General features: G+C 38.2%; 1 protein-coding gene across 1 annotated transcript in view; it reads right to left on the reverse strand.

Moving 5' to 3' along the window:
• SPMIP2 (sperm microtubule inner protein 2) overlaps positions 1-23,286 on the reverse strand; it is a 129,430-nt gene extending 106,144 nt beyond the window's left edge. Inside the window, exon 1 of the mRNA XM_058550276.1 lies at positions 22,961-23,286. Coding sequence (XP_058406259.1) covers positions 22,961-23,024 — 64 coding nt within the window. The 5' untranslated portion in view covers positions 23,025-23,286. The remainder of the gene's footprint in view (positions 1-22,960) is intronic.
• Positions 23,287-25,779: the final 2,493 nt, after the last annotated feature.

Raw genomic sequence — 25,779 nt, forward strand, 5'->3', positions numbered from 1 at the left:
AGAATGGCTATAATCACCAAGACAAAAAACAACAAATGTTGGAGAGGATGTGGAGAAACAGGAACCCTCATACACAGCTGGTGGGAATGCAAATTGGTGCAGCCTCTATGGAAAACGGTATGGAGATTCCTCAAAGAATTAAAAATAGAGATGCCCTATGATCCAGCCATCCCACTACTGGGAATCTATCCAACGCACCTGAAATCAACAATCCAAAGAGGCTTATGCACCCCTATGCTCATTGCAGCATTATTCACCATAGCCAAGAAGTGGAAGCAACCTAAGTGTCCCTCGACTGACGATTGGATTAAGAAACTGTGGTATATATATACAATGGAATACTACTCAGCCATAAAAAAAGACAAAATCGTCCCATTTGCAACAACATGGATGGGCCTGGAGCGTATTATGTTAAGTGAAATAAGCCAGAAAGAGAAAGACAAACACTGTATGATCTCACTCATATGTGGAATATAAACCAACACATGGACAGAGAAAACTGGACTGTGGTTACCAGGGCAGTGGGGGTGGGGGGTGGGCACAAGGGGTGAAGGGAGTCATATATGTGGTGATGGACAAACAAAAATGTACAACCCAAAATTTCACAATGTTAGAAACCATTAAAACATCAATAAAAAAAAAAAAAGAGTGCCAAGGGGTCTCCTCTTGAGAGATGTAGCTCAGAAGAGGAGAGTTAGGATGGTTAGGCTATTACGGTTTGATGCCATTAAGCCAATGTTTTACATTGTTTTCCCTGGAATGCCAATGTTGTTCTAGTGTTGTTTTGTGAAAGTATTAATGCTAGCAGTATTTTCTTCTAATATGTATTAAAAATATATTTAAGGGGCCGGCCAGTGGCATAGGGGTTAAGTTCGCACGCTCTGCTTCTGTGGCCCAGGGTTCACAGTTTTGGATTCCAGGTGCGGACCAGTGCACCGCTTGTCAAGCCATGCTGTGGCGGCATCCCATATAAAGTAGAGGAAGATGGGCATGGATATTAGTCCAGGGCCAATCTTCCTCAGCAAAAAGAGGAGGACTGGCAACAGATATTAGCTCAGGGATAATCTTCCTCACACACACACAAAAATATATATTTATATATATATATTTAAGAATACAGTGATTATATAATAATAATGTGGTTGTGGTCCATAAACTGTCTTTAAGAAATGCTGTATTTGAGGTTTCCAAGACATTACATGTGAGAGCACCTGATATATGGCTGCCTGATATTCCATACACACGTTGATACTAAGTATCATATACCTGTTACTGTGACTCAGTTTTTTATCTGTAAAATGGGGATAACAGTATCTATGTGACAGATTTTCATAAGAATTAAATGAGATAATTCATGTAAAGAACTTAGAACAGGGCCTGACATATTTTAAACAGTGAGTAAATGGTAGATGATGATGATGATGATGAACTGAAATGCACAATTATTTAATGGTCACTGGTCTAAGTTCATTTTCATGTTATAATATATATATATATATATTTTTTTTTTGGAGAGGAAGATTGGCTCTGAGCTAAACCTCCATTGCCAATCCTCCTCTTTTTGCTGAGGAAGATCAGCCCTGAGCTAACATCTGTCCCCATCTTCCTCTATTTTGTATGTAGGATGCCACCACAGCACGGCTTGATGAGTGGTGCGTAGGTCCACACCTGGGATCCAAACCTGCGAACCCGGGGGTTGCCAAAGCAGAGCACCCCAACTTAACCACTACACCACCCGGCCAGCCCTCTCATGTTATAATTTTAATACACATGTATGAAGTGGGTCAAATGACTTTTTCTTACAGTAAATAATTAATATATGAAACCATATTTCATTGTCTGCTGTAATCCAAGAGTACACTTTATTTCATAAACTTTATTCTTGTTAAATCTTTTCAACACATAATTGAAAAAATATTGCTGTGGTTACTTGGCTAAGACTCAAGAAACATTCATTAAATCCATGAATGAAGTGAATTTGAGCATGTTGCATTAGACATTAGATCATCCACTATTTTCTTTCAGCTGGAAGTCTGTAGCAGTGGTTTACTGGTAAATATTTAACAACTGTCTCTCAGGGGAAAAAGCTGTGGTTTTAGCATTTACTAATTTCCGTGGTGTAAACATTCCCACCATGGCCAATTTCAAACTACCCATCTGATGTCATTGAATGTGGAGGTGGAAAGAGCATAAGCATCACCTGAGAACTTATTAAAAATGCAAAATCTCAGCCCCCCACCTCATATCTCCTGAAACAGAAACTCCAAAGGTGGGTCCTAGCAATCTGTGTCTTAACAACCCCTCCAAGTGATTTTGATGCATGCTAAAGTTTGAGAACCACTGTCTTATTCCATTGCTATTGTTTCTGAAGAAGCAGAAGTGCCAAGTAGATTCTAACACATATTAGTGTACCAAGATGTTTTGATTCTTAAAAGCACCTAATTATGGCCTCTGAAATTGTAACTCAGATATTCCTGGAATCAAGAAAGAATACCAAGCTGCCACTCTCATGGGAAGGTAGAAAGGTAATTTCATCTTGAAATATTTCCACGTTTCAGCTGCTCTTCAGAGGCTCTGAGAATGGGTTGTTAAGCACTACTGGTTATGATTTCTGGTGGCTTCTGCAGTAGAGACCATGGGCTAAATTCCTGTGCTAAAATAAATAAATGCCCTGTGGCATTAGTGTATATATTAATCCACTTGGGTTGCCACTTGTCTTTGGAAATCTCATTAATACAACCCTAAATCCAGTTATTGCATGCACAGTATTGGCAGAGAGGTTCATGTTTCCAGTGTGTTCTGGGGGGCTTTAGATTGGTGCAGCCTCTAGAGGTCAGCAGGTACAACCTTGTGTCCTAGGTAGAGTTCGCTCCCAAGGCTGGTATTCATCCAACTGCCAAAATAGTTCCAGCCACAGAAGCACATTCTATTTTTGGACAGGTCTAATTATTCTTCCATGTATTGAACTGAAATCTGCCTTCCTGTAGCAGTTACACTTTGGTCTGAATTCTGAATCCTAGCTAATAATCCTTTTCTCATTGGGCAGCCTGTCAGATACTGGGAAAGCTCACATTAGGTTCTTTTGCAAATTAGGCTTCTTCACTTCTTTAGATATTTTTCGTGTAACATGATTCTCAGACTCTTTACCATCTTGCCTCTTGATGCTTTTCAATTTATTAACATCTCCCTTAAAATGAGGCACTCATAACCAAAAATAGTGCTACCATGTGGTCCAATTAGGGCCAAGTCCACTTGTTTGCTGAACATAGAATCTGGTGATTATGTCAGCCCTGTTGGCAACCATGCTAACCTCTGGGCTCACCTTGAGTTTACAATCAGCTACAACCTCCACACCAACCAATTACACAATGTCTTACCTATCCTTTACTCGTATCGTTGATTTTTTAATCCTAAGTGCAGGGTTCATATTTATTCCTGTTAAATTACAATATTGTCAGTTTCAGCCCCTAATTCTAAAATATTATCTTTTACAACCAAATTGTCCTCTCATTTTTACTCTCTCTGTCTTTCTCCTAGGTTTATGCCTTCTGATAATGTAACAGCCTGCTTTCTCTCAACGCAAATCTCTGAGAAAACTGTTGAACAAAACAGAGCTAATTCCTGCTGCTCTCCCTCAATCAATTATTAAACATCAAAGCTTGAAACTAGAATAAAATGTCCAAGTGAAGCACCAGTTAAATATTGACTTTGACTTGCAATTTTACTTCACTCTGCCTTTCAGCTAAGTAGCCTGAAAAATGAAAATACTGAGATCACTGTAAACAATTCCTAGGGAACATTTAGAATACCTAACAGATATTAAATACTTCAAATATATATCCCCATTCTTTGATGTGTGCAGAAGGAGACAATTTAAGAACAGTATAGAATAATTAAAAGTTTTAATCATGATCTTGGAGTAGTTGAAGTATTTAGAGAGTATTGCTACTATACTGAAAAACGTTACTACAAAATTTTGTTTTTTTGCAATTTTCTTTGAGTTAATTATTTTTATGTTTATGAAAATTATTCCTCAAATGGCTCCTTAAATCTATAAAAATTGAAAATAATTATAAAGAAAGATTTTCAAAAGATATCCTACTTAGCAGAGAGTATTAACACAGAGTTTACAGACGTATCTCTAACCTCTATTTATGAGCTAGATGATTATGTAAAATGTGGAGCTGACAGCAAATAACATCATGATTGCAAACACCATAATTCATTTCAGAGGGTGGTCTCTGAGAAGACATCTGATCTGATACCTTTAGACCACCCAGAGAGGACAGATTAGAAAATATGTTTCAAGTTGAATGGGTGAGGGCACTGTGGAGGGAAGGGGGTGACTTTCTTTTCCTTTTTTTTTGGTGAGGAAGATTGGCCCTGAGCTAACATCTGTGCCCATCTTCCTCTGTCTTGTACGTGGGATGCCACCACCGCATGGCTTGATGAGCCATTGTGTAGGTTCGAGCCCAGGATCTGAATCGGTGACCCTGAGCCACTGAAGCGGAGCACGCAAACTTAATCACTACGCCAACGGGCCAGCCCCAACTTTTTCATTTTTAACATGAATAACCCTGGCTAGCCTAGCACCACAGAATTTTTAAATAACTTTTGATGAAGTAAGGCTGATACAAAATGACACCAAACGTTCCTGTTTATTTTGAATCCTCCATCAAAAGCAGTACTGTGTACTGTTGCATTACTGCTTACAGGAAAGAAAATTAACTTTACACATTTGAATAGGTAGGCAATAGTCCCAAGTCTACAATTATTACTGAGTGGTCACAGGTTCCTCACAGGAACCAAAATATATTTAAATGTTTTTAAAATGAGAGATACAGAGAAATTGGAACACCTGTGCATTGCTGGTGGGAATGTAAAATGGTGCAGCTGCTGTGGAAAATGCTGTGATGATTCCTCAAAAAATTAAACATAGAATGACCATATGATCAGCAATTCCACTTCTGGGTATACACCCAAAAGACGTGAAAGCAGGGACTGGAACAGCTATTTGTACACCCATGTTCATAGCAGCATCATTCACAATAGCCAAAAGGTAAAGCAACCCAAGCATCCAGCGATGGATGAATGTGTAAATAAAATGTGGTATATACGTGTGTTATATGTCTGCTAGGGCTGCCATGACAAAATACCACAGACTAGGTGGCTTAAACAACAGAAATTTATTTTCTCACAGGTCTGGAGGCTGGAAGTCCAAGATCGAGGTGCCTTCAGGGTCGGTTTCTAGTGAGACCTCTCTCCTTGATTTGCAGATCGCCCTCTTCTCTCTGTGTCCTCACATGGCCATTCCTCTGCACACATGCAGACAGAGAAAAGAGCTCTGATTGTTCCTTCCTCTTCTTATAAAGACCCCAGTTTTGTGGGATTACAGCCCCACACTATGACCTTATTTAACCTTAATTACCTCTTTAGAGGACCTGTCTCCAAATACACTCACATTGGGGATTGGGGCTTCAACACGTAAATTTGGGGAGAGGGACAATTCGGTCCATAACAACATACAATGGATTATTATTCAGGCTTAAAAAGGGAGGAAATTCTAACACAAGCTACAACATGGGTGAACCCTGAGGACATGATGCTAAGCGAAATAAGCCAATCACAAAAAGACAAATACTGTATGATTCCATTTATATGAGATTACTAAAGTAGTCAAATTCATTAAGATAGAAAGTAGAATGGTGGTTGCCAGCGGTTGGGGAGGGGAAAATGGAGAGTTAGTGTTTAATGGGTACAGTGTTTCAATTTTGCAAGATGAAAAAGTTCTGAAGCTAGACGGTGGTGATGGTTGCACAACAGTGTAAATGTACTCAATGCTACAGAACTGTTTGTTTTTAAGTATTTACCATTTTATGTTTTTTAAATTTTAAATTTACTATTTTACCTTATGTATCTCTTACCACAATTTTTTTACAAAGAAAAAAATGAAAAAAAGCCCTCAGATTAAACCATTCATGCTTTAGTATGTGACCCCAAATGGCACTCACTCTTGGTGGATCTTTTTCTCCTGAGACACACTGAAACACACACACTTACTATGTTGGCATGATACACCATCAGTCTATCAACCAGTAGTCTAATTCTTTGTTTTATGCTTTTATGCTTTTACACATCCTTTTCAAATTTATACCATGGATATTTCCTCATCTACATCTATCTTTTCATAGAATCTACTAAATTTTTAGTATGAACTGCAACTTAATTTTTCTCATGCGTTGCCATCACAGTGAATGGTAATAACATGATATATTTACTGAATGATGGGAAAATCAGTTTGGGGACTTCCAAACCCTACAAAAATGTAAATAATTTAACAATATTGTTAGATGTTAATTGATGCTAAACTAGCCAAATTGGAAAGTCCCAGATTTCTTTTGCCTTTGGTCTCTTTCCCTTCCTCAACCAATAAACAAATGTGGGGTATGCCTGGGTCCTGACGCACAATAAATATTTGTGGAATAAAGAAATAAATGTGTGATATGCATGTTACAGAAAGAACTTCCTTACTGAAGGAAGGGAGAAATCCAATGTCTCATGCAAACTGGTCAGGAGCGGACCTCTAAGCAACACATTTTGAAATAGTGTTACACTATTGCAGGAATAATTCAGTTTTTAAAATACAGCTAATAATTTGCCATTTAGAAAGAATTATTTTTCAAGTGTAACAAAGCATTTAGAAATAAAATTTAATTCAATATCACTGAGACTATTTTGTAAAGCAAAAGCCAGGAACACTGGTGCGACTTCCGGGTATCTGTCTTCATGCCTTTACAGCGATTGTAATACAGAAGTTTCAAGTTTTGCTAGCCCAAGGGAAGAGAAATAGTCTACCCTATTAGAAAGAAGAGAGTTGGAACAAATAAAGAAATCAGCTGTATGTAATGCTTTGCACTGTAATTTATATATAAATATAAATAACATATTAAAATGCTAACAAAAGATAAAAACCTAGATTTTTGTGCAATTAGAACGATTAATGATTATAGCTGTTGAAAAATTATACTGCTTACTACATGTGCACTAAGTTGATGGATGAGGAAGAGGCAAAGGATTAGGCTTGGCCCAGCCCTCAGAGCTTTGAATCTAGCTAAGAAAATCATCTTATACACTGAACAATTAGAGCAAAGCTGGTGATGCTGCCTCTTTCATTGAAAAAGAAATTCAAGGAAGGGCACGATCCATGAGAAGTAGTCATGGAAAATGTGGGTCTTGAGCAGAACTTGGACAGATTGATGAAGTCAGCACACAAGTTTGAAAAGTTAGACTTTGTATTTTTTTTGTGTGAGGAAGATCAGCCCTGAGCTAACATCCATGTCAATCCTCCTCTTTTTGCTGAGGAAGACCGGCTCTGAGCTAACATCTATTGCCAATCCTCCTTTTTTTCCCCAAAGCCCCAGTAGATAGTTGTATGTCATAGCTGCACATCCTTCTAGTTGCTGTATGTGGGACGCGATGTCAGCATGGCCGGACAAGCGGTGCGTCGGTGCGCGCCTGGGATTCGAACCCGGGCCGCCAGTAGCGGAGCGCGCGCACTTAACTGCTAAGCCACGGGGCCGGCCCTGGAATTTGTAATTTTTAAAAATATAAGTATACAATCAAATACTAGTGAAATGTGGGGATGGGAATCTGTTAAATTTTCCTACCATCTGTGTAAGAGAAATGGACTGTAAAGCAGATTTCCAAAATCACTGCTAATGTCCATTAATCAGACCATTACGACGCGTATAGGTTTATATAAAAAACCTTATGGTTTTCCACCCTCTTCAAACTCTGACTCTTCCTTACAGCAGATGAAGAGAGCAAGAAACATGGACCAATTAGCTGGACTCTCTTTAACCCACTTATTATGGCAGTGTTCACAAATTACAAAGTAACAGTACCTTTGCTCCCTCAGGTGTTACTTTTTCGTGTTTATTATTAGTGGGGAAAAGGCAACAACTTAAAAAGTACAGATCTTTTTTCTAGTTTCTAATTTTCTAGTTAACAAAAAAAGGGAGAGGATTAATTCTATTTTTTTTTTTTTTCTTAGAGGGGCTTTGTAGATTGTCATCTTTTCTGTTTTGTTTTCCTACCTTTTCTTTGGTAACCCCTTGTGGTTGTGGCCTGGCTACTTCAAGCTTTTTTTTTGCCAGTTAAAAAGGCTTAAGTAGAGAGTCTTACTGTGCTCTCAATTGCCTTTCTTACAGCAGCCCGCCCCCCACAAGGAGACACTGGGTGAGCAGCAGCCGAGCCCTTGAAAGAGGAGGTTAAATGCATTCCCTGTGAAGCTCTAGGATTCCCTCCCATTGCTTCCCACAGTGCGTCTGCAATACCTTTACTTTTCCATTTCTACTAAAAAGCAAACCTGTCTCCTCCAAAGGAGCATGAACATAAGTAACCACCACCCTGGAAAGCTCTGTAGGGAGCGATGAGAGAGGGGGGCCTGGGTGAATAGAGTATAGATTGGAGGGAGCGGGTGGAAGCTCTTTGTCTGAAATTTGTTTCTGGATGTTGCTCAGCAGTCTCTATTAGTGAATAAATCCTATAAATCATTGAGAAAGTAGCGTTAGAGAAATTTTGGATGAGAGAGGAAGAAGATACTGTGGAGGACTCCTCTTCTTTCCACCAACACCCATCTACTCCAGGCAAAGAATTAAGCAAAAAAAGTGAAAATGATGTGTGCCTTCTGCAAGGTCCTTTTTTGCTGAGATAATTATTGACCCAGTTTAGGGATAAAAAGATATCCAGAAGGACTCTCTGGATAGGAGAAAAATTGGGCAAACGTGTAAGTTAGTGCCTATGAACAGTATGTAAAGGGAAATACCTAGATTGTGCACTTCCCAAGGATTTGTCAATCAGTTCATTCACCTCTTCCTTCTACAATTTTTTTTGAGAGTACTCTGCATTAAGCTGCCCTTGGGGCTAAGGCTATGTCCTGTCTCCCTATCCTTTGAAACTGGAATTAGAAAGCAGGTGAGTCCCAGAAGTCCTGGTCCCCTAGCTGGAGCTGTCCAAATGGGAAGCTTCATAAGACTCTGCCTGTGATGTAACCACCATGGATAGTCAGTCCATCACCACCAGTTCAGGAAAGTGATTCAGATGCTGACAAACAAGCAATAGATCAGAGAAAATGGGTCAAGCCAATGTGGGTTTGATAATGGTAAAGAGGGAGTCTTGAGGCAATAGGACATCCAGAAAGGCAAGACAGAGTGAGATGTGGAGCTAGAATAAGAATAAATTATGAAAATCCAGGATGCTGCTACTGAATTCCATGTGTGGCTTGGGAATGCTCTTGACAGACTGAAAGTGGGCTTCATAGTTGTAGGATAAACCGGAACCCACAAGGGTAGCTGGACTTGAGCAGGTCTGTCATTGCCTCCAAGCCTCCAAATTTGATGATTCAAGTGACTTGAGTGAAGCAGGTGCTAAACATCACCTGGCCCAGAAGTCAATGAAGCTGAAGAAGGAGATACAGAAGGCCCTAGAGGAGCTGCCCCACACCAGCAAGGTGGACCAGCGCATCAGCAACAGCAGGCACGAGCAGCGACAGCACCTGGTGGCCCGTACCAACCTGAGCAATATGCCTGCTGCCTCACTTCCGCCTTCCAAATCTCACACAAAACATCTCCTGTGGCCCAGACTAACCCAAAACTATGCAGACAGGGAAACTCTGGGAAACATAGTTCCAGCTTAGCTAAGCTGACACAGTATAAACCCATCACATTTAGGTTGTGGCAGAGCTCAGTTGTTCCTCTTATTTGCACTTTACATGATTTAGCTGACTCTAATGTTAGGCAGCACATATCAGTTGACGATAGAAACTGGACAAAAACATTGGACAGCTGATCATTGAACAAGGCAAAAAGAAAAGTTCAAAACATAAAAGGAGAAAGAAGATTTTATTTATTTTTTGCCCCTAAGCAACTATGATGGCCCAGAATACTGGTCTTGTTCCTCTTGCAAAATTTGAGGGCATCTTGAATTACTAGAAACAATTTGGGTTAGATTCAGGGGCCTCTGCTTGGGTTTACAATGAACTCAATAGATGGTCTGATACAAGTTGTCTTTACTCAAGAGGAACAGCAGTCCCCAACCAGACTGAGGTAAACAGGCCAGTGAATATCACCTGCTACAACTGTGCAAGATTTCCTCAGAGTAGAGGTGGACCTCTGCCTAATCATATCAGTGGAATAGCCTGAACCCTATCATACTACTCTGAGGGCCTGCAAGGGAGGAGGTTGGTAATGGCCTATCTATGAGGGAACTCTTGCCTGGTGCCCCAGTGTCGTGAACACTTCTCCATCCTTTCTGCTTTGTGCAGAATTCAGATAATGAATTCTATCCGCACCTTGAAGTGGATGTGTTGGGGTTGGGAAGGCTGGCCCAGCTAGGACAGCCACTAAGGGTCAGAGTTAGGGTGACATACTCATCCCAGTTTCAGCACTGAAAATTCCGTGCCCAGGGAAAGCCCTCATCCTGGGTAAACTGGGACAGTTGGTCATCCTAAGACAGAATGTGGGTGTAGCTAGAACAAGAAGATCTCAACCTGGAGAACAGGAGAAACGAAAGCCAGAAAGGGGGCGAAGTAAATGTACAAGGAGCGGGGCACCAGCCATCTAGCCTGTTGGATTTGCTTGTTGGGAGTAGGCAATACCACAAATCAGCTCTGTATTGGAGCTATATTTCAAAGCTCTAATCAAGATTCCCTGGGCCCGCCCCGTGGCTTAGCAGTTAAGTGTGTGTGCTCCACTACTGGCGGCCTGGGTTCGGATCCCAGGCGCGCACCGATGCACCACTTCTCCAGCCATGCTGAGGCCACATCCCACATACAGCAACTAGAAGGATGTGCAGCTATGATATACAGCTATCTACTGGGGCTTCGGGGAAAAAAAACGAGGAGGATTGGCAATAGATGTTAGCTCAGAGCCGGTCTTCCTCAGCAAAAAGAGGAGGATTAGCATGGGTGTTAGCTCAGGGCTGATCTTCCTCACACACACACACAAAAAAGATTCCCTATATGTCCTTTGGTAGCAGTTTTAGAAATATAAACAGAGAACAACTAGGATTTGTGATTATCTATGTGCAGCTTTTTTGCTCCTCATTCTTCTTCTGTTTCTTTGCAGAAGAGAAGAAAATAGGGAGAGATTGGAGAAAGGGCGGCGGGGAGTAGAGACAGAGATTAAGGGGATATCAGTCATTTGATGAAGGTAGGAGATAGGAGAAGATCCAAATGCTTGTAATCCCTTCTGATGAACAGACAGCAGGAATAACAATCACGGTAGAAGTCATCTTTGAAGCTGCCTTGTATTGGAGTCACTTGCTCAAAATTTTATCTTCTCAATTGTGTCCAGTTGAGATTTGAGAAGGTGAGTGCCAGAAAACCAAAGTATCCCTGCCCTTGGACGCTCTGCCTTTGGGCCAGGTGGGCAGGGTGTCATTTCCTTTCCATTTATCTGTCAGGCTACCCTACCCCACCTTCTGTGAACTCTCTGCTTTAATAGATGGTCTTAACTTTTTGTATGATACATAATTTTCCTTTGGGCACAATCTCAACCCCAAATGTATGTTTCAACTTCAAAACATTTTAAGCTAAGGCACTCTGTCATTATTTTAGGTGATTCATAGCAGTGCAGTGAACAGTTACATGTATACTTCTTGTCCATGTTTATTACATCATCATACAAAAATGGCTGGACAAACTCCCATCCAAATTTGGAAATAATGTTTGAGACAGTTTGACTTAAAATAAAAGCTGGATGTTGTGAATAAATGTCACAATCTTCCAAAGTCATCCCCCAAGGCCATTAAAACTGTGACTGCCGTTTGGAGACAGCTATATGAAGATGCTGTGGACCAGGACAACCGTGGTCCTCAGACCAAAAATCACAAAGGCGGAGGCTCTCAATCTCCCACATTGATTGTGAACCAGCTGCTTCTCCATGCTGCCACTCATGCCTCAGAGTGTTCTGGGTGAGTAGCAGCAGGGTATTATTTATTTAACCATGATTAATGGGGTTCTTGGCCAATATATAGAGTAATGTAAATAGCTTCCTACTTTATAGTCCTCACACAAAACAATCCATACATATAGACGATATTTCCACAGCACCTCCCCTCCCTTGGAAGCAGAGGTGGAATTATCACAATATTGGGGATTTACTGCAAACTCGCATTTCAATCTTTATCTTCTGAGTAATTATATGCCAAAGTCAATGATAAGCTATCTTTTTTTTTTTTTTTTGGCCCATTTCAAGGGAGTCTAAGACACTCGGTTTGAGGGGAAAAAAAGAAATCCCTGATATCTAGAACTGATAGTTTTTTGTTTTTTGGGTCATGTGTGTGGTGTTTTTTTTGTTTTTTTGTTTTTTTTTAGTATCCCTGCAGACAAGAGGAGCTGACGTTCCTTAGGGCATTTCCACGTGTCAAAGGGTGCGTGTGTGAGCTTGTGTGCACACATAGGCACATGCACACCCTGTATGGATTGGTGATGAGGAAGTGAGTGTGGTTCAGTGGTGAATCCTGTGTTCTAAGTGGCTACACAATCCTCGGGAAAGAAAGTGCGATTTACCATGTCAGTGCCCAGGATCACAGAATTACAGGTTTTGTGTTTCTTTTTAACGTCTTTATTTAGCCCACATGACTAGCACGTCTACTTTGTTCTGCTTCCATTTTGTGAAAACAGGGTGGTGATAGCTCCTTAGTTTTTAAATTAAAGTTTAAAAGAGTCTGGAAATCCCTAAAAAAAGAGATGTGGGAAGTATTATTTCCTTCCGATGAACAAAGATTTTATTTAACCCGATTGCTTCAGCATTTATTCACTAATCTTCCTTAACTGCCTTAACTCGAGATAGCTTTGTTTGCATAAGTTTTGACTGCTTAGATTCCTAATTATCCTGTCACCAGTGCCGTAATTCATTGAGCTGAAAAACATATTTTGTTTTTATATAATCATTTACAGAATGATATAACGCACACTAATTTGAATCATACACATGTTCTCATCTTTTTTTTTTAAATTGTGAGCCTTTAAATTACTTTTAAAAGTCAATGTTTGTGAGCTGAGACTTTGGATCTTCTTCTGACTAGATGGAAGTCAGATCTTACAGAGCAATAGAATTGGAACATATGTGAGCTTCCAGGAGCAGAACGTATACATTTCCTACTGCCCTAGGGCCTACTGTGTTTCCCACAATGTGTCACATGAACTACCTGTATCACAGTCTTTTGGTGTGCTTGTCTAACATCCAGGTTCTAGGATCTCAGAAAAACTAACTCAGAGTTTTGGGCATTCTGCATTCTTAAAAGTCTCCATAAGTGGTTCTTACGTGTATTACATTTCGAGAATCAGCGCCCTAGACTTGGGATTATGGCTAGCTCAGAGTCCCCTTCAGGGAGATCTTAGTATTACTGGCAGTAGAATGTCACTTCTGGGTATTTATCCAAAGAACATGAAAACACTAATTTGAAAAGATATATGCATCCCTATGTTCATTGCAGTTTTAGTCACAATAGCCAAGACTTGGAAGCAACCTAAGTGCCCATCAATGGAAGAATGGGTAAAGGAGATGTGGTATATATATACAATGGAATATTACTCAGCCATAAAAAAGATGAAATCGTGCCATTTGTGACAACATGGATGGACCTTGAGGGTATTATGCTAACTGAAATAAGTCAGACAGAGAAAGACAAACACTGTATGATTTCACTAATATGTGGAAGATAAAAGAACAAACACATAGATACGGAGAACAGACTGGTGGTTATCAGAGGGGAAGGAGGTAAGGGAAGGGTGAAAGGGGTAAAGGGGCACATATGTATGGTGATAGATGGAAACTAGACTTTTGGTGGTGAACACAATATAACCTATACAGAAGCCAAAATATAATGATGTACACTTGAAATTTACTTAATGTTATAAACCAATGTGACCTCAATTAAAAAAAAAAAAAAGAATGTCACAAAGGACCCAGAAACTGGATTTGGCTCACATTTCATGGCACACCATGTCTCTTTTTTCCTCTGCAGCTGCCTCCCTCCCCCAGTTCTGCAGTGGCGAGTTTTGATCATTGGTTAGTAAACTTGGAAGCTGCTGCATCTAATCCAGCCACTTAGGGCTCCTAGCTCTGCCCTCAGGTCCCTCCACTTCCATCCCCAGGGCAGTTCACTTGACTGCCAAGAATGAGGCTTAGATACACACCATATCTCCCCTTTCCTCCACCAGAAGATTTCCTAAGGCTATTCTAGGTCCTTGTGAGAGAAACTCAGTCCTGCTCAGACTCTGCTTGGAAATGGGGTGGTAGGACTCCTTGCGATGTTTGTCTAGTTTAACCCTTAATATAGAACAGGAGCAATCAGTCAGCTCATGTCTTCCCCTCAAATGACTCCCTCTCTGCAATTCTGTAGTTTCCAGCAATTATTTCCTTTATTTTAGAAAGTGCTGCCCCAAATAAATGATTTGACCAAGTAAACGATTTGAGGTCTCTTTCAGTGCTGTTATTCTTAAAGGCATGGATAATCTTCTGTGGATCTCAGACTTTTCCCTGGAGTGTATTTTTCTAAAAGATGATATCTGTGGCCAAAGGGGCCTTTTAATAGGCGCTGAGAAAGGTTTTACCTTTTCTGAGATAATTGCTGGCAACTGGGGTTAGCAAGACAGTGAGGCACGTTACCCTTTATCACTTGCTGTGAATGAAATCGACTAGGATCATACGCAGCAGGTGTCAAGGGTAAAGTGCTTCCTTGCTGGAGTTCAGCGTATGCCATGTCTCCTCTTGCAGGAGAGGGAGGAAAGGCAAGGGAAAGGGACTCAAAGTGAACAAAGATGGTGCCTGTAGTGAAAGACTTCCCACCCCGAGCACCCTAAGGAGATCTTTCTGTTCTTCCTGACTCTAGAAGACATATCATTTTCATCAACCAAGATTATGTAAATTAATGAGGTTTATAGGTAGTATTCCAAAATCTGCCATTCTACCATAACACCTTTTCAATGGAACTTGTTTTCTTTAGTATTTTTTAGATGAGGTTTATAGGAAAATCCAAAAGGCCAACAGTCAGAAAGTTAAAAAATATATTTTGTGTGGGCTCTAATTATTAGCATCACAAATAACTTCATCTTTTGGGCGCAGTAGCCAGCAGTTTACTTATATTGCTGGTGATCTACGTCAGATGACAATAGTCAACACATATATGGAGCTTACCACATGCCAGACACTGTTCTAAGTATTCTGCATGCATCAACTCACTTAAAACTCCCAGCAACCTTATGAAGTAGATACTATTATTGCCATTTTACCGATGGTATAACTGAGGCACACAGAGGTAAATATCTTGTCCAAGGTCACAATAGTAAGTAAATGGTGGAGCCAGAAGAATTTAGATCCTTGCTACTCAAAGCGTGGTCCCTGGACCAGCAACATGGGCATCACCTGGGAGCTTCATAGAAAGGCAAACTCTCAGCACCAACCACCCCCCAATAACGTTTGGAACCCGAACCTGCATTTTAACAAGACTCCCCAGGGGATTAATATGAACATTAAAGTTTAAAAACCACTGGGTTAGATAATCTTATATTGTTTCTCTCTGTGCCCTTTAAAAACTTGCTTACGGCTTCAGACTTTGGGAAATAAAGTGTACTTGGTTGTTTATTATGAAAAAATAGGGTTTTAGGATGATTTTTTTTGTCCTCTCCCAGCACCTCCCTCCTCCAGATAATCAGCTTCTCAAGAAAAAAACAGTACACCTCCTTAAAGGAAAAGAAAGTGCCAAAAAGTTATTGAATTCATATTATAAGCAGGTACTTTCATTTCATTAAATCATCAGAGAAAAACTTATAAAATGGGTACTATTATCCCCAAATTACAGATGAGAATACTGAGGCCAGAAAGATTAAGAGGAAAAGCCAAGATTGATGTCTCAGTTTATAGTCCTTGCTTCTTAAAGCAAGATCTTCATGCTTATCTCTGTTTTCTTGAAGGGTGCATAGTGCCCAGCCCACAGTAACACAGTAAATCAACTAATCTTTGACAAAATAATTAATTTTTTCAAACACTGTTTCAACAACAAAAAACTTTTTTTGCTTAATCCTGAGCGTTTCTGCCTGATTTAAAGAAGCGACATTACTGTAACCCACAAGGTATTAACTTTGGAAAATTAAATCAAGACCCAGAAAGGCAAATAAACCCTTCTCCTTCCCATCTTAGTTCATGTAATAAAGGTGTTTATTGTTCTAAAAAAAACAAAAACAGAAAAACTAGAGTATGAGACAAAGCTTGCCCTTTGAAGTCCTCTTTAGATGCTTTTCAATTGATGGCAGCAACTAATGATTTTCCTGCAGATCACATTGGTGATGATTTAGGTGACCAGCAGTTTAAGGTAGGATTGATTTGGAACTACTGTCACTTGTAGACAAGTTTTGATTCAGGCAAGTCACATTCTAGGACTATGGAATAAAATACAGACTAGCCAACCACTTGCATCAGTGCCATTAAAATGTGTAAGCTTTTGTCATGACTTACTTTTTAAAAATCCGAAATATTTGCTTTATGAATTATAGTGCTGAGACTTAAGCTGAATTTGTAGCAGGACTGTTTTATTCTTTCTTCAAATAGGAAATAACTGGCAATTCAGTGTGAAGTCATTTTCTATTTTTAAAATAATTGAATTTGAGACATAACTATTAGTGTGACAGTTTCACAGGGCAAAAACGAGATGAATAAATGGGTCTGAGTCCCAGGCTAATGGAGCAATGCTTTTCAAAATTACGTACACATTTATGTACTTCTCCTACCACTTATGGTTTCATTCATCATATTGGTATTGGCTGTTTCCTAGAGAGTATTTCCAATTCTAATATATTTCTAACGGAAATATCATGTTGTGATTCCTTCTTTATAAGGTGGAATTCTGCAATATTCGTGGTTTACAAGAGCAGATTTTCTAGTAGATATATAATGGCTGACTACATACATTAATATTTTTATTTAGTCAGTAATCTGGATATAATGTACATAAATACATCATAAAACAAGGGGCAGGCAGAGGCCTCCATCCTTCTCATCAAGGCTCTGTGAACTTGAGTGAGTCTCTTAGCTCTCTGAACCTCAGTATTCCCATCTGAAAAATTATAGGTAAATTAGATTATCTGTTATGCTGCCATTTAAACTTAAGATCTCATATTAATTATTCCATAAATCTCTCTAATTTGGGCTAAGTGGGAATTCATGAAAAAATATATTTTTTAAATGTAATTTTGTAATTTTAAAACAGAATCTGGAACTGGGTAAACAAACTATATCATTTGTGTGTAAACAGATGTTTTAAAAATACATAGCCATGCTCTAAATACTTTTAAACTCTCTTCATAATTTTGTTTATGATATGAGTTTTCATATAGTAAGATCTTTGCAATGCAAAAAAAACATTGTCTATTAAATCTCCTCACTATGTAATAAAACTTAGCAAATTGATAGTAAAACTTATGTGGAAGACTAAGCCAGCAAATAAAATGTTTTAAAAACACAGACGAGGGGCCAGCCTGGTGGCATAGTCGTTAAGTTTGTCACGCTCTACTTTGGCGGCCCAGGTTCACGGGTTCGGATCCTGGGTGCAGACCTACACCACTCATCAAGCCATGTTGTGAAGGTGTCCCACATACAAAATAGAGGAGGATTGGCACAGATGTTAGCTCAGGGCCAATCTTCCTCACACACACACACAAAAATTACAGGTGATAATTTTTCTAATTTCTAATCTAATTTCAGATTAGACTTACAGTTGTCAAAAACAGAAATCAAAACAGTGTTTGATTTTGGGGGGATTGACTGGGAAAGGACATAAAAGAACTTTTTAGGGTAATGAAAACGTTCACTATCTTGATCTAAAAGTTGATGCATAGGTGTGTTCACTTTGTAAAATGTTATCAAGCGGAACACTAGATTAATGTACTTGATAAAATATATGTTACATCTCAACTTTTTAAAAGATTTTAAAAGTTGGGCTTATTGACAGTTTTTTCAAAAAGAATTTCTATCCCTTTATTAACTGCCAACTAAATAAATTCTAAGATCCATCTGTAACGTAGGAGGTAATTTATGCTCTAATCACTATATTCAAAATAAAAATGAGTAGAAAAACAAACCAAACAAAACATATGGCTGCATTGTGTGGAGATCCATGTGAAGAAATTTTCCTCCTTTTCCACTTCTTTTACGTTATTTCTCAAGGACTTTGGAATTGGATTTATGTTTCTCTCAATGACACAGTACACTGTGATGGATATTTAGATTAAACAAATAGGATAACAGGATAACCTATAATGTTCTAACCAGAACAATAGATTATAAGTTTCTAGAAGAAAGAGAACATCTTATGCATGTTCATTTTTGTATCCTCCAAAGCTCATGGCCAAGTTTTTAGTATTCAATAGGAATTCAATTTATATTTGTTAAATTGGATTTCAAATATATAAGATAAAAATTTAGTTGCAAAAGTATATTTTAAAAGGAAAAATATTGAAATCTGATAGACAAATAAAATGATGAGTGGTCAAATTAGTTAGGTAGTCAAGATACACTAAGTAAATACACATATTGAATCATCTCATAGAATAATGGAATCCCACTAGAAATTAAAGAAACGAAAAAACAACTATCGTTAGCAATGATAAGTATAAGAGTATTGTTACACTTACAGCAAAAGAAAGGAAAATTTGATTTTAAAATTAAATTAGACATCAATAAAAATCCTATAAAACTCTTAAAAAGTGCTCCAAAATCATCCTCAAAATTGCCACAAAATTTCTCAGCTATTTTCTTATCATCGTATAATCTGGTTAGTTTTTCCTTACATGTGAGCATTCAAGATAATTTTTAAAAATGGTTTTCATGATATTTTGTTGTTTTTACATTAATTATTAATAGTGACAAGATATTTTTTATGTTTTTATTGCAACTATACAATATTTGATGTATGGTATGGATTAAATCAACTTTTTGTTTGCCTAACCAGGTACATAACCACTTAGGCCAACATTTTTATGAGAACATGGGCTTTTCATTAAAAACAGTTCCAAATATAGAGGAAAGGGGTCTGAGTCCCAATAAATTAGAAAGGTACTAAGAAATGGGCTTTATAGAATTGAAATTATTATGTTTGAACTGCTTAAGAGTGTTGTGTGTTGACCACAGCTGCATTCAAGACATGCACTTTCCTAAAGGGTTGAATCTGACTATAATCAAGCCCTTAGAACCAAATTCAATTTACAGAAAATACACAGGATAGAGGAACATGTTAAATGATGTGACAAGGAAGCAACAGACAAACCCAGAACATTGGACCTCTCTACTGGATAACTGACTCAATTTCTGCAACAAGTAAATGGCAAGAAAAAAAGAAGGAAGGTTGCACCAGCTTCAAAGATACTAAAAGAGTCAACACAACCAAATGCAATGTGTGGACCTCATTTGGGTCTTTATTCTCACAATCAACTGTAAAAATACATTTTAGAGACAATCACGGAAATTTTATTATGGACTAGTTATTACATGATGCCAAAGGATAATTGTTAATTTTGTTAGGTGTGATAATGGTAATGTGGTTATATAAGAAAATGTTCATATTTTTTAGAGATGCACAATGAAATATATAAGGATGAGATAATATAACATCTGAGATTCACTTTAAAATATTCTAGCAAAAGCAAAAGAAAAAAGACGTGAATCAAATGTGGAAAAATTTTGATAATTCTTGAATATGGGTGACAGGTAAGTGGGAGTTTATTGGCACATGTTTAAAAATACTCATTATAAAATTTTTTAAAGTTACATTCAAAAAAATTTTGATATATACCTCTCCAATTATTAAAAATAAATAAAAGTGATTTTAAAAAATATTTGCAGGCTTTAAACACAAATACATTGTTCATAGTATTTCACACAATCCTCCAAAGTTTGTGACATTAACAGTCTATATCTTCCACCTGCTAATTCCACTATTTGTAAATATATCACAAGAAAATAACAGAAAGAGAAAAATTATTTATGCAAAATTATTCATGTATCTTTATTATAACAGCAACAATTTGGAAATTAAATATAAAATACAGGAGAATGTGAAGTTAATTATTACACATCAATATAATAAAAGATCATAAGTCTATCAAAAGTGACAAGAATTTGAACTAAGTAAATACATAAAACTAAGTATACTCTGACATAGATTGGAAGAAATTTTCAGTATCAGTGAAGAAACACAGTTGCAAGTGACAGAAAACCCAATCCAAACTGGCTTTAGGAAAGATGAAATTTATTGGCTAATAGAAACGAAAAGTTTGAGAGACACAAAAATCACCTCAAAATGATCATAGCCCTAAATGAAAACATAATGGTGTAAAACCTCTAGAAGAAAATATAGAAGAAAAATCTAGGTGACCTGGGGTTTGGTGATGAATGTTTAGATACATCAAAAGCATGATCCATGAAAGAAAAAATTGATTAGTTGCACTTTATTAAAACTAAAAACTTCTACTCTACGAAAGACTATGTTAGAATGAAAAGACAAGTCACAGACGGTGACAAAATATTTGCAAAATACTTATCTGATAAAGGACTTGTATCCAAAATTTACATGGAACTCTTAAAACTCAACAATAAGAAAACAAAAAACCCAATTATAAAACAGGTAAACATTATGAACAGACATCTCATCAAAAAAGATATACAGATGGCAAATAAGTATATGAACATCTGTGATTAGGGAATTGTGAATTAAAAAAACAATGAGAGGGGCCGGCCCCATCGCTCAGCGGTTAAGTGTGTGCGCTCTACTACTAGCAGCCTGGGTTCGGATCCCAGGCGTGCACCGATGCAACGCTTCTCCGGCCATGCTGAGGTACCGTCCCACATACAGCAACTAGAAGGATGTGCAACTATAACATACAAAATATCTACTGGGGCTTTGGGGAAAAAAAGGAGGAGGATTGGCAATAGATGTTAGCTCAGAGCTGGTCTTCCTCAGCAAAAACAGGAGGATTGGCATGGATGTTAGCTCAGGGCTGATCTTCCTAACAAAAAAAACAATGAGATATAACATACCTATTAGAATGGCTAAAAGTCAAAAAACAGACAATGCCAAATGCTGACAAGGATGCCAAGCAACAGAACTTTCACTCATTGTCGGTGGAAATGCAAAATGGTACAGCTGTTTGGAAGACAGTTTGGTGGTTTCTTACAAAACTAAACATAGTCTTACCATATGATACAACAATCACTTTCCTAAGTATTTACCAAATTGATTTGAAAACATATTCATGCAAAAGCCAGCACATAAATATTTATAGAGGCTTTTTTCAGAATTGCCAAAAAACTGCAAGCAACCAAGATCTCATTCCATAGGTGAATAGATAAATTTTTGTACATCCATACAATGGAAAATTATTCCATGAAAGAAAGAAATGAGCTCTCAAGACATAGAGGAAACTTCATGCATATTGGCAAGCTAAAGAAGTCAATCTGAAAAAGCTACATACTGTATGATTCCAGCTCTATGACTTTCAGGAAAAGGTGAAACTATAGATACCATGAAAAGATCAGTGGTTGCTAGGAGTACAGAGAGAGAAAAGGGGGAAATGGATAGGTGGAGCACAGGGGATTTTTAGAGTGCTGAAACTATTCCGTATGATACTATAACGGTGGATACATGGCCTTATGAATTTCTCAAAACCTATAGACTTTACAGCACAAAGAGCAAACTTTGATGAACGCAAAATTTTTTTTTTTAATTTTTTTTTAAATTTTATTTATTTATTTTTTTTCCCCCAAAGCCCCAGTAGATAGTTGTATGTCATAGCTGCACATCCTTCTAGTTGCTGTATGTGGGACGTGGCCTCAGCATGGCCGGAGAAGCGGTGCGTCGGTGCGCGCCCGGGATCCGAACCCGGGCCGCCAGCAGCGGAGCGCACGCACTTAACCGCTAAGCCACGGGGCCGGCCCGATGTATGCAAAATTTAAAAAAAAAATCATTTAGGAGGTTGGAGGATTCCAGAAAGGAATTCAGACTGTGACAAGAGAATTTAACTACATTACAAATGTATGAAACAACTGCACTGAAGGGGTTGGGAGGAAAAGATGCTAACCCAAGTAATTTTGGAAATGAGTAGAGTCTGTAAGTCTAAAGGCAAAAGGAACTGCAAGGAAGCACTGTACCCTAATTGATAAAGTTTTTTCCCACAGCGTACAGGTTAACAATTCTGATACTTGTATATGTATATACTGGAATTAAACAATTAAGTAAATGGATGACAAACAGTTAAAGCCAGGTTTCTCACGATTTAAGTGAAAATTTACAGGTAAGCAAGAGTATATGCTTATAAAATTTGCTCATGATTTAAAAATATAAAGGAAATAAGATGAAATTTAGTTTATTTCTTATAGACCTATTACAATTAGTCATAGTCTATTTAATTACATTTTATTGTAATTCCACACACACATACCACCCACATCATTTAAAGCAAGTTGCAAGAACAAAATGCAAGCCAACAATTGTACTAGGTTTAACGCACATCTTGCTCAAATTTTTATCAACCAAATATGTCGTTTATAAAAATACAAGAAGATTAAATCAGTAATAATTAACACTTGATCAAAAGTATACTTTTTATTAACATCAGAGTAGTTCCCCTTATACAAAACATAAACTTTGTGATACAAAAATGTTCCTTTGTGAAAGTTGGCTCAGATACAGTGAGAACTGGAATGCCACAGATCTCTTGATGGCAGCATGGTGTTGATGCCCAGACTGAGCATGCATGATCAGAGCAGCAGTATGGTATAAAATAAGCATATGTGATTATTTCATTCTTATATCCATCCTGTGAGTATCATAGGTGAGCATCATATAGACAAGGGATAAAGAAAGTTCAGATCTCCTTGTGGAAACATACACAAAAACTCTTTACCTGTAACAATCATCCGTTTTCCCACTGTGGTGGATATTGGCTCTCGATAGGATACAGATGCCATGGCTAAGGTCTTAACCGTGCCTCTGGATTTTCTTCCTCAGCTTCCAGAGACAAGTTTACCTGCACCAGAAAGAGTCAAGGACTCTATAGTCGCTACTCTCCTTGTCTGTGACCTGAACTAGGTAGGTGGTTGCTAAGGACTCTTTATGACAGGGAGATGAAGTGTTCCTTCTAACAGAGTTCAGTATTCTGGTCTCCAAGAACAGACAGATGCAATTCCTGTAGCATTCCCAGGAATTGCATCCAATAATATCTCTCCCTTATCTGTCAATATCAAGCAGAACAGACCTGTTCAGGTACTAGGTCTAAAACAGGCTTAGGTCACAGATGACCTGGCTGGCTCAGTCAACACTGTCTTTCAATATTTCCCCAACGATGTTCTGCAGAGGGGTGTTATTGAAAAAACAAACAAACAATAACCAAAAGCATTGTTAAATGTACTTGAGAAACATTGGCTAGATAAAGTACAATTAAAACTATATTAATAAATGAATAAGATAAATATATATATATATTTTTTCTCAGCCTCATATATCAATACTTACCATCTGTGCCTTGGTCCTATCAATCAATCTATTTATAGTTCCCATAATGTGTAATGCTCTTTCATTCTTCTGAGCCTTTACACATGCAATTTGCTCTTCCTGTAATGTTCCTATGCAAATATTTCTTGTTCTCTGAGAGCCAGAGCCCACATCTCCTCTTCCAGGAGGATGCCTGGAGACATAGCTAAATACTTTCTCATTCATGCCCCTTTAACTTCCATATTATCTTGTTTATACCTTTTTTTTTTTTTTTAACTCTTACCACTTTGCTTTAATTGTCTATTTTGTCTGCCTCCTCACTAGAATCTAACTCCTAGGAGTTTATGGGAAAAGTGTCTTTATTCTTATTTCAATTTCAACTTCCAGAGACTACAATAAATATGTAATAAATGTTTGTGGGATGAATAAACGAATAAATAGCTAATTCCAGCCTGCTCAGAAATATAATATTGACCACCTGATAATCCATGGAATATAAATTCTAATAGTAATTTGGACTTCAACACTAAATATATGGGGTTCTTTACTGAAAATGTGATACCTTTTGTTTGTTGGGAGAAATTAAAATGAAAATACTCTCTATTAACCATGGACAGGTTTGCTAGTATGGTAGGCAGAGAGATGTGCCATCCAGGTCCCCCTTCAAGGAAGGCCTTGTATCTGGGCTGCAGGAAATGTTGCCAGGAGACAGCCTCCAGCTGGCAGCTCCTTCAGAGTCTGCATTAGCTGCAGAGAGCTGCCTCTGCTGTCTGAGGTCAAGCCCTTTCTGGGGCAGCCTGTGTCAGATGACTAAGTGAGGTGAGGGTACAAGGGCCAGTCATTTCTGTCTGCCACAGGACAATTTTTCACCTGGTGGACTGAGGCTTCGTTGAGCCCTCATCACAGTCCAGCTTCTTCCTCTGCCCAATCCTGCTTCTGCCCCTTTCTGTCCACAGGTGTACATCCCAAATAACCATCTTGTCCCCCAACTTCTGGAGAACCTGACCTGCGACAACCAGGCAGCACAGATGTATATGCACACCCGTACTATACAGGAACACTTCTCATTTTAACCACTTAACCATTCTGACCAGAAACTGATTACATTTCCCCATGGTGGGCAACTAGTCAGTCCTTAGTGTCATTTTCTTCGACCCTGACCTGCACTGGACTCTTCTTTACCTCTATATTGGCCTCTGCAGTCTCAGAAGCTTTTCTACTCTTTCTGAAGTTACCTGGTTCCTGTTAGTATAGTCAAGGGCTCTCTCTCCCTCACTGAAAGCTCCTCTCTGAAAATTCCCTGTTTGTGTCCTCAGAACCACCATTTCCCAAGTCATCCAAGTTTGAAACCTGCTAGTGGAAGACAGGAACCTGCCCGACTGGGTATTTCACTTGTGGTTTTCACGATGCTGAGAAGAGAAAGGAAGGAGGAAACTGAATGAGCAAAAGTAATTCTTTAGTAAAATAAGCAGAAAATAAAAGAGATCTTGGCTTTTGGCTGAGGACCTCCCCTTAACCCACCATGGGAAATGCAGGCTTCCGCTTTGCCATAGAGACTTAGAAACTTTACAATGTGTTGTGGGCTTAGGGTCAGCAGTTCTGATGGCAAAAGCTAGAGGGAAGGGAAAATAGAGGAGAAAAATCAGAGTTAGTTCTTCTCTGGGAGAGTATTCCACCAACTCAATATATGTTTAGGTTCATTTATTTTGTTTTGTTTCATTTTTTAAGGGATTTTAAAAATTATTTTATGATTAAGTAAAATAGTTACATGGTTCCAAAGTAAAATCCTTAAAATAGGGGATATCTAGAGAAGTCTAGCTTTTATTGTTGTCATCTCCATCTTGTTACTTCCTTTTCCTTATGGAAAAACTTGTAAAAATATAAGTAAATATATATTTAAAATCATATCCTCCTCTTTCTCAGAAAAATAGTAGCAAACTGAACACGTTTTTCCACCTTGCTTTTTTCACTTAACACATTTGGTAATCATTCTATGGCATTATATAAAGATATTTCTCATTTTTTGTACAGCTTCAAAATATTCTATTGTATGGATTTACCATAATTTATTCAACTAGTCCTCTATTAATGGTCATATGGGCTATTCCAATATTTTACTATTATAAAAAGTGTTACAAAGTAGAGCTTTCTGCATATATCTTCTCACATATTTTACAGCATATCCTGGGATAGATTCTTAGAAATACAATTCCCGAAACAAAGGATAAAAGC

This window comes from Diceros bicornis, chromosome 11, assembly GCF_020826845.1.
Source record: "Diceros bicornis minor isolate mBicDic1 chromosome 11, mDicBic1.mat.cur, whole genome shotgun sequence".
Lineage (NCBI taxonomy): Eukaryota > Metazoa > Chordata > Mammalia > Perissodactyla > Rhinocerotidae > Diceros > Diceros bicornis.